The following is a 10251-nucleotide window of genomic DNA, read 5'->3' on the forward strand; positions in this document are numbered from 1 at the left end:
CAGGCAGGAAATACAGGCAACACACTCCACAGATTAAAAACACTTCTGTGATTTGCCAGTGACCTTGAAAAGAGTTTCTAACTAATTCATTCCCTCCACTGGGGTAAGTCAGTCTTGCTGTACATGATCACTATCATGTCATTGGTGGCATGGATGCCATACTGACTCAGCTTCACTCTGTACTCTTCTCTTCTCTACCCTGGTGAAACAATACTCTCCCAGGATGAGCAGTATCTCCAAGAGCAGGTACTAATTTACAACAGGAGCAGGTTTCACAGCTGTGGCTTTGTGGGACAGATGTTCAGGGCATGCAAAGCATTATTCTGATGGGAGGTTCCATTAATCTTATTCACATGTGTCTAATTTTGCCCAGCCTAAAGCCATTAAGATGCATTATTTCACTCACATGAATTTCAGATTTTTCAATGCCATGTCTTCAAAAGGTTTCCAGACTAAAACCTACTGTAACGTGAATGAAGTATAAATTATAATGAAATATTAACTCATATAAATCCCTATTAACTCTAACAGAGAACTTCAAAGCAAACCCAGCTCCTCCTCCACCACTCTGCTGCTTTGCGAGGTATAAAGCTCTTACACAGAACTGATTTGGGATAATTTGGAGGGAGAGGGAACTGATGAGTTCAAGCTTACAAAATGCTTTGAAGATCTGACATCTTTTTTTTTTAATGTCCTCAATATACTACATAATATACATTATCTAGCTTAAACATATTTACACAAGAAAAGATTTGTGGGTTTGCTGACCCAGAGACTGCAGAGAGCTGCACAGAAGTTTATTCTGCTGGTGTGGGTCTTCAGGCTGTCACAGCTTTCTGTAGCACTGCAATATTTAGCAGACCAGTGAAAGAGGAATGTTTCTGTAGCAGTGCCTGGGCTCTTAAGAAATTGCCCTCGCCACATCACCAGGCCTGAAACACAAAAGGCTTTTCTTATAAGAACATGCACATGAGAACGGTAACCAAACCGAGGAAGCTGGTTATGTTACACTCCCAAGTAAAGGGGACTCAAACATACTGTACAGCTAGATGCAACGATTGAACTTGCCTCTGGCATTAGCACAAACCAGGAACAAACTCGGTCCATCTTAACCACTCCAGTGGAGTGATCTGGTAGCACCACGCTAGGGACAGCAGCTCTGCAGCACACAGTGCTTACGGTGCTGATGTTGGCTGTGCTGGTCTTGGAGGAACTGAGCTATCAGAATTAATCCATTTACAGTTCTGTTGACTTTTTTCTTTGATGCATAATTTTCTTCATTTTTTCAACATGCATTGATCATAGGAAGCTGTATATGCGCAATGGTTATGAAGGCTGAAACTCAGAAAAGTGACTGTAAATGGGTTTGCCCTTTCAGCAGTCCTTCTTTTGCCGTAGCTGAATATCCAGATTTCGCAGGTGTTTCAGAAAGCCGCGATTGGGTGAAATCCATCGATGTTCCTTCACTGTTTTGATGGCTTCAACCAATGGGAGGTGGTGATTTATCATGAGATATGCTAGGACTAGAGAAGCTGACCTGCTTACTCCAACTGCACAATGCACCAAAATTTTAGCTGATTAAAAAAATAAAAAAATAGATTATAACCATAGAAGAGAAGCAGTACAGTGGATGAAGTTTAATTTAAAGGGAAGGCAAACCCCTTCTGCCTTCTCCAGCTTGGTCAGAGTAACACCGCAAACATGATTATTTCTTACCCTTCTGACAGATCACATGAAGTGCTAACAATTAAGTCTAACTTGCAATTGTTACACTCACTTGTATGAGAAGTGCCATGAGATCCCAATGTGATCTCAGAAACACTGGTAAATCAAAGAAAACCCTGTTGAAGCAATTAAGTTGTTCTGTTGTGAGCAAGAAGAAAATCAGACTGATTTCAGAGGGGCTTACTCAGGTGAAGAAGAATGCTAAAGTCCGGCCTGAAAGGATGGCACTAACACATTAGCCACTGAGAAAAATGACTGGCCTAGTACCATTGCATAATAAGGCAATTTGCTGTGACTGTAATTCTCTTCTGAAGGCAGAACTTGTGATACAGACTGAGACAGCTCCATTAATGCCAGTTTACTCATGCTAAGAAATGGTCTTTTATGTAATACAGGTTAATTAGTATTCTATTGCACCAGTGCCAAGAAGCTCAGTCTCTTGTGCAACACACTATAAATCTCCTTGGGTAAAGGTAAACCTCCTCAGGGGCACAGCCCTGCAGGCTCTGTTCACACAGGAAGCTCATCTGCAATACATGAGCCTCTTCATGCAGTTGGTGGCTGTAGAAATCAGGACTTTTGTCTCTTTATTCATTTGTTCTTACAAATACAGTTGCCATAAGAGGGTCTCAAAAGAGGGTGTCCATTTTAAATGTACAGTTTTGCTTCTCCCTTTTTGAACCAGCCTTTCCTTCCAGATATTTTTCTCTCTACTCTGCCTCCTCTCCTCTCTGCCCTGGTCTGTCTCCTGCACTGTTCACCTGTTTTCTCACGTCAGCTTTTTGGGACCTAGTTAGAGTACATCCATGTACACAGCCCTCCTCCTGCCACCCACTGTGCAGGTGACCAGCAGCTGGCAGACCATGTAGTGACTTGTCCACCACTGAGCTCACGGAGCTGACTTGTTACGAGAGGCTGCCAACTCACATAGAAATGTGACCAATAATTTCGTACCTCCTGGTGTGTTCAAGGCGTTGTGGATAAATTGTGCCGCAGAGAAAAAGAACTGGCTTATATCAAAGCTTGGGAGGTCATGGGCTGGTACACCATAATAATCAATGGTCGCTCCGTAAAAGTCCTGGCCTCCATGGCTGTACGCTGTGCCGTGGGCAGCATTTAAAACATGGGTCACACCCATCTTCCACAAAACAAATCTGTTGTGAGCTGTTACTCTAAGGAAAAGACAAAGACAAACACATCGAGACGGGTGCAGAGATATTCATGGAGCAGGAGAAGCGCTGCGATTGCGTCTCCCAAGCCATTTGCTGGAGCGTCAGCCCGTGCATTGCTTCTAAGGGCTAACTGAGAAGCAAGTACCAGCTTAAGTCATACTTTTATCTCAGAAACCGTGCTGTCCGCAGTGTAGAAGACAGCAATTAGCAAAACTATGAGCTGTCTAAAGCCGCGCCTATGAGGCATACTAACAGACAGAACGTATGGCGGGGGTGTGTCCGTAAAGCTGTACTTACAGATCTCCCAAGAAGAGATTAGGCCACACTTCATCAACGTGGTTGCAAGAGGGCCGCCCGGTGTTCAGGAGCTGCTCAATTTCTTTAAGGGAGGGGACATCCGCCGTGCATGCCCCAGCACCTTCGGGTCCCCGGGAGCCCAGCGCCTCTGCCCCAGACATGCCGAGAGCCAGGGAGAGACCCCGCTCCCACCGGCCAGAGGCACGGTGCTGTGCGCTGGGGTGCTGCCAGCCCCCGGGGCGGTCACGGGGGGAGGCTGGGAGATGGGCTGTGGCAGGTGCCGGGCAGCGGCTCCCGCCACCGAGCCACGCCGCCCCTGCGCTGCGGCGTCCCCCGAGCCCCCTCCCCAGGGCTGGCTACTCGCCTGTGCATTGCCCTGACAGGCACAGCCAGTTGAAACAGATGCATGTACCAAACCGGGCATTACTGGGTCCTTACTGGTTCCAGTCCGCTCCCCAGGGCTTGTCCCCAGAGCCACACTGCTCTGCCACAGAGCAGCCTCGGTGCCGGGGGTGGCAGCCATGTGTGGCGGCAGCCCCCTGCCCACAGGACGCCCACCACGACATGGCTGGGACTGTCCTCAGTGGTGTCCTCAATGCAGCAGCAGCAGTCAGTGAGATCTGGCTGTTCATCACAAGCAATTAAAGGCCTGATAAAGGAAAAATAGAAACCTGTCCAGTGCACGAAGAGTGGCAACTCTCTCCCAGTAACAACTGTCTCCCATTTATTTTGAGGTGCTTAAAAACATAGCTGCAAAAGGGTCAGAAATGCACCAGCAGGCCCTACCGACATAGTCACCAGGAGGTTAACCACCAAGCAGATGATGATGTCTTGCCTATCACCAATAATCTAGAGAAATTTATTTCTTGAAGCTACTGTTTTTTCACCAAGTAAAATTATCTGAGCCTAACTATACATTACACGTTTAATCTTTTCTATTGCAGTCACTACTTTCATCACTATGTTAATACAATACACCTGCCACATATTGTATGATACCTCCCTCTGTTGAAAACAGAACAAAGAACGTGAATATAATGGTTGTCAGGTGAAACTTGTAAGCCACTGAGTTAGTTTATATAGGAAGGTCTGGTGAGCCACAGGTTGGAGACCCATCATATCAACTTGTAGTATTAGTGGGCCTTTTCAAGTACAGCAGCACCTGTGCTTCTGGTCTGCAGGATGTGTGACTCCTGGCAGGGGGTTGCAAAACTGTCAGTGATGGAGCTACAGGGCAAAACACATGAAATGCTGATCCTTTTCCTTTGTAAGCCTGGCAGCTCACATGCAGAGTCATGGTTCCTCTACCAAAGCAGTCCAGAAGAGGAGGTGACCCAAGAGGATAAGCTTGCTGCTGATATTATCCCATGTAGAAAAAGGGCAACGAATGGAAAGAACTCTTGGTCAGGTCTGAACCACCTTTATTCCACATGCATTGATTTACTATGATGGAGAGAGGGTTTGCTTTATTTTATTTTATCAAGAGACATATCATGGAGAGCCATTTGAAACCAGGTATTAAAGTCTGGACTAATTAACTATGCTTAGGAGTACTCAGGGTGAGAGAGCACCCTAATACAAGGCAATAGTTGCCAGCATCAGAGGGCAAAAGTTATATGCAAGAAAAAAAAAATTACTTTGTTTAGAGTCTTTCATGAAGCAGAAATTGTTAAAATTCTGTGGATTTAGAGAAGAAGAAACTGTTTAAGAGCCTCCTGTATACAAAGAGACTGTTAGTTCCCATTGCCATATATGTTCTGGCCTAAAAGGTGAAATATGACAAACTGCAAGCAACAGTGCTGCAGTGCTTATTTAGAGGGGACAGTAGGACAGGCAGCCAGGCTCTGCTGGGAGTGAGGCAACCAGCTGGCCAGATGCAGCAAAGGAGAGAACCGCAAAAATGGTTAGTTATACTTCAAGCACTACATATATGTCCTTAATATGTTACCTTGTTTTTCTGTTTTGTTCTTCTTTTTTCCCTTGGTAAACTAGTGCTATTTAAGCTGATTCGTTTGTGCTTATGAATGAGGAAAACTAACTGACTGAGCAGGTGAAGTTGTTTAGTTTACTTTTCTCAGCTTTCTGGGTGGAGGCTCAAGCTGAGGCTTTAGTAGCAGATTTTTTTAAATGTAAGCCCAGCCCTTTTGTTGCCAATCAAGTTCTGTCAGAAATGTGACACTCATGTTTAATTCTGGCCCTTTTCAGCTGTAAAACTTTTATTGGCCTCTACCTCAAAAGCACTGACTAAGAATTCAGAGTTCATCTGCAGCATGAAAGCTTTTGAGCAGGATGACATCAACTCCAGAAGAATGATCTCTAAGTCCTGTGTGCCTCCAACATCTGTATGGCATACGCCCATTTGCTTCAAAACTCTGGCCTTCCACACCTAGCATCTTGTAAACATTTAATAGTCTGTAAACATGACTTTGGTAAAGCTGTGTTACTGACTCTTTTTGCCAGGAGCTGTCTTCGAAACAGTCAGGAGGCAGAAATCGGGCTTTCAGACCAGCTCCGTTACGCATTAACCCACAGGATGTAACCTGACAGAGAGAACGAGACCATCTCTTCCCGCTCTGTGTTCTCCCTTGCCTGCCATTCTCCCCATGGCACTGGGCTTGGATGTCTCAGAATATAGCTCTCCTTCCATGTGTTTACACAGCATTTAGCAATGTACTTTGACAGGAAAATCCCAGGAAGCTGGAGATCCTTCTCAGCAGAAGTGCTAACTCCCCTAAGTGAAGCTGAAGGCTTTGTTCTATCAACTTCTTGCTCCTGGAGCACCTTATTTTGTCCTTGTGTTAACATTCAGGGAAAGGCCGTGATTCTCTGACTTTGTGAAGAATTGTTGTATTTTAGTTTATATAAAAGTAGCCTGAATGCAAATGCTAAAAAACTATGGAAAGCATGAACTTAGCTTTGTCCTCAAATTTGGCAGGACATTCCTTCCAGGTGTAATCTTTTGTCCAGATGGGTTTGCCTCTCCACAGCTTTGCTTCTTTCCCGACCCTTTTAAAGCTAATAAGGATGGATGTAAAAAGCAACAGATATATGGTCACACTGAATAGAGGCAAAATCAGCTTTCTGTGCAGTAGGGACTTTTTGAGATGCCAAGAATTTGGACATTCTCCTGACTGTTGGGATGGTGGGCAGCTCTAAGCCAAACATCTGTGTGCAATTTAAAATAGCTGCTGTTTCAGCTGAAATTAATGCATGATTAATTTCGGAACACCCAACAGAAGGCATTCTTTTAATCAGTGGACTATGCCTTTGTGATTACTTTGTAGGTAGTACTTGGTGCAATAATCTAAATCAAACATTCCCTGGCTAATAACATATTAGGTGGCAACAGTGTAAACTGCCATGGACTGCTCTAGTAGCACGCAACATGGCATTACCAGGAAAAAGTGCAGTGGTCAAAACCAGGACATTCACGGAGGCTCTTCTGTTGAAAATACTGCTATCGGTACTCACTGATGCTGTGTCTGTGACACCCTTCCATCTCTCCAGTGAAAACTGGGCCAAAATCAAACTCCTTTCACATATCCTGAAAGAAGAAAGTTTTTATAGTGAAAATGTTACAGCATGGAAGCTCAGCTAGCTATGATTCTATAGATACAGCCATCTCCAACTGCAAAAGATCTACTCATTTCACTCATCAGCCTGTTTTTGGGATTTGATTTTCGGGACGGTTAGCTATTGAAGACAGTCAAACTAACTGAACTCTGGTATATTTAGGTCAATACTAAGTGAGACAAAGTTTTCTGGTGTTCTGCAACATTAATGTATTTTTAACGTATGGAACAATTTTGTCTGATTAGCACATGGAGTTTACTCTTCTTTTTTTTTTTCCTTTTTTTCTGCCCCCCCCCCCCAATAAGCTCATTTTCTGCCTTGAAAAAATAATTATGTTTCACTAATTTGATTAGTTCTTAGGCATTCATTCCCTTTTTCTTCCATTATGGGAGTAAGAAATTTGAAGACAAAATAGATGCTTGAAAGTTCACACATGACTGATATAAGTATGCTTCAACTGAAGTACAGAGATTACGAAGAAATTATAAGGCAGGACCTGATCTGTACAAAGATGAGATTACCAAAAAAACCACCCCAAAACCCAGAAAAAGAAAAAAGCATGATTTAGATCAATTAGCACTTCTAGCGAAAGATCCCTCCCTTGCCATGTTGTATTCTTTGCTGGAAGAGAATTTTCATAAGCAATTCATTCTCTGTTCAGCTGGGGCCTTTCTTTCCTGCGTATGGTCTTGAGATTTATTTGAGATAGATTGATTATTTCAAATTATTAAATGCTAACAGTATTACTTAATGACAGAGTGTTTAAAAAAAAACCACCATTACATTAACACATCTCATTTTCCTTTGCTATATAATATATTGTAACTAGAGGTAGTTGGGAAATTTCAATATAAATTTCAATATAAATTTCCTTTCTTTTTTTTTATTGTCAGCCTGAACATTGAATCAATATAACTATGTGAATTGAATAAATTGTTTTCAATCTAAAGATGCACCCAGTGTAATTATAAATTTTAAAGACTTTTTTTCTTGGCAATCTGCAGTAATTTTAAAAATATCTGTAACATATCATTTGTCATAACTTCTCAGACTGACATGTCAGCATTGGCACTGCCTGTCAAACTTACATCAATGCATTCATGTCACATGGCATGAAGTGACATAACTCAAAGTGACGGAATGAGGTTTATTGGAAAATTCTGTTAAATAAAGCACAAACTATTTAGATAATTCACCCTTTTAAAGAACATCACATGTTAGTATGGAGAAGTAGTTTTCAGCTTTGAAGTGCAGTGGCTAAGCAGCTATTACATGTCTACTTTCATTTAAGAGTTACAAGTTTTAAATTGTGCTCTTTATCACTTTTCTGTGCAAGCTAATTTGATCATTTTCAAAATATTTGTTAGGTGATGAAACTAGACAGAGCAGAAAAATGCCATTAGCAGTGATAACTTCAGCTGGAGACCAACTGGTTGAGGCTTTCTCCAGTGATGACGTTGCCAAATCGCTGCTGCAAACCAGCCCAGCGGCCTCCATAGCCAGGCAGAGAGCTCTCTCCAGGCTGCGTACGTTTGTCTTCTCCACTTTTACTGCGGATGCGACTCTTGGCCAGGGGTTCACTGCATGGAAATCTGTTGCTGATACAACATACCTTAGGGCCTGCAGACTTCAGATAGTCCTGGATTCACGTGTATATATAATTATGGCTCATTTTCCAACCTGGACTTCTAAAGTCTGGAGGCTGAATTTGGGAAGTCGTTTGTAGGTGGATTGCTGGTCTTGCTATAAACAGTGTAGGGAAACAGGATAAGGAAACTTCGGCTTTCATTTTTGCTTCCTTCCTGCAATCTGGTGAGCTAGTGGACTCTAGTGCATGTTTATATTAAAAAAAAAAAAACAAACCCACACAACAAAGCCATAGCACTCTGAACAAAGCAGCACTTTCCTGGCACCTCCCATGAAAAGGCTAAGAATGCGATCCCAAAAGGTGAGTTAGCTCCAGGACTGTGCTTAAGACACTGACACGGTGACCCATTCTGATGAGACAGCTCTGTAGCCTGCTATCGTTATTTTTGTGGCAATTTTTAATTTTTTTACTTAATTAAGTAAAATAAGTTTTTACTTATTTTTACATTTTTTAGCTTAAACTAGTTTTTCAGATACAAGCAAATGCGGCAATGTATTGTAAATTGTACCAACTTGGCACCTGGAAGTGTGCAAAAAGTTGTGATTGACTGGCAGTTGGTGAAGAAAACTTCATGGCAGAAAAAGCAAAGAATGCATGTAGTAGAAAAGCACAAAATCTTGTTTAACTAAATTGCCTTGCTCTCATATAATTTTGTTTTCCTTGTCAGATAACTGCTAGTTATTTTGAATATGAATATGTGGACCTGGACTAAGCAAAATTACCTCAACTTTCAACCAACTTTATTAACAGGTCCATTATTAACAGGAAGACAGAATCTGGTTTTTTCAGATTCATACGTATGTGTTCTATGGTTTGTCACTGATGAATTCAGAATTGTCAGTTTTTCATCTAGTGCATGTAAAGGGAAAGAAGGGGAACATTGCGAGGACTGAAATTGCACTTAATTCCTAAATTGTTTGCAGAGGCTGCTAAACTGGCAAAGAAAGTGGAACATTTCTTCCAACTTCAGCAACTCATTTGGGAAACTACACATCATTTAGTGTAAAAAATAAAAGCAGGATGGAACAGACTGCTTAGAGATAAGCATCTCTGAACCAGTATCAGGGCATGTGGCAATGAGCAGAAGTTGTTCCAGCTTGTTTCTGTTCTGAATATCCTGTATTTGATCTATTTAAAATGTATATAGCCCATTACAATTGAGATTGTACGATCGTGGACATTTGCATTAGATTGCTCCGTGACTTGACAACTTGATGTAGCTTTGAAGCATTTTGAAATGCAAAATTTCCTTGTTTCGCTGGAGCGGCAGGTAAGCATTGCAAAAGATCCTTTTTTTTCTCTGTGAAGAAAGAATACAAGGCCAAGTTCTCTGAAAAGGCTAGTGTCATTAACTTAATGGAGCTACATTGGCACCTGCTTTTTACTTCAACTGAAGCTACAACTTAAGACTTGTCTTGGACCTCATAGTAATTACATCATCAACAAAGCAAATTGTGAATGTTCTTCAGACTGCATTATGCTGCTGCAAAGGGCTGGCTGCTACCACGATCAGTTGGTATACAAAATAAATTTATTCTGGAGTCATTTGTTTCTAACTCGTCTGTCTCCTCCTATCCACTCCATTTGTATTATTTATAGGTTATGGAGCTCCTGAAGTTATGGTGCCTTGTTAAAGCTTTTGTAAGTCATCTGTGCTGTTCACATCTGTGCTTTGGATCACCTTGGATAAATGACTGAGTGCTGTCGGCCAGCTGCCAGTTTTTTCTACAGGCATTAGAAAAGAATAATGGTGCAAAAAATGGTGCATCTAAAGAGAAGAGAAATGTTTTGTAATGATTGCTTGATATGAAAATTGACAGGATGAGGGGTCCTGTA

At 42.1% G+C, this 10251-nt stretch overlaps 1 protein-coding gene across 1 annotated transcript; it reads right to left on the reverse strand.

Moving 5' to 3' along the window:
• Nucleotides 1–1374: 1374 nt before the first annotated feature.
• Nucleotides 1375–3355, reverse strand: LOC127017857 (dual specificity protein phosphatase 13-like). Its single transcript, XM_050899152.1, has 3 exons — nucleotides 3195–3355; nucleotides 2680–2897; nucleotides 1375–1574 (listed from the first exon to the last, which is right to left on the reverse strand). The coding sequence occupies exons 1-3, from the start codon at nucleotides 3353–3355 to the stop codon at nucleotides 1375–1377; spliced, it is 579 nt and encodes a 192-aa protein (XP_050755109.1).
• Nucleotides 3356–10251: the final 6896 nt, after the last annotated feature.

This window comes from Gymnogyps californianus, chromosome 6 (genome assembly GCF_018139145.2).
Source record: "Gymnogyps californianus isolate 813 chromosome 6, ASM1813914v2, whole genome shotgun sequence".
Lineage (NCBI taxonomy): Eukaryota > Metazoa > Chordata > Aves > Accipitriformes > Cathartidae > Gymnogyps > Gymnogyps californianus.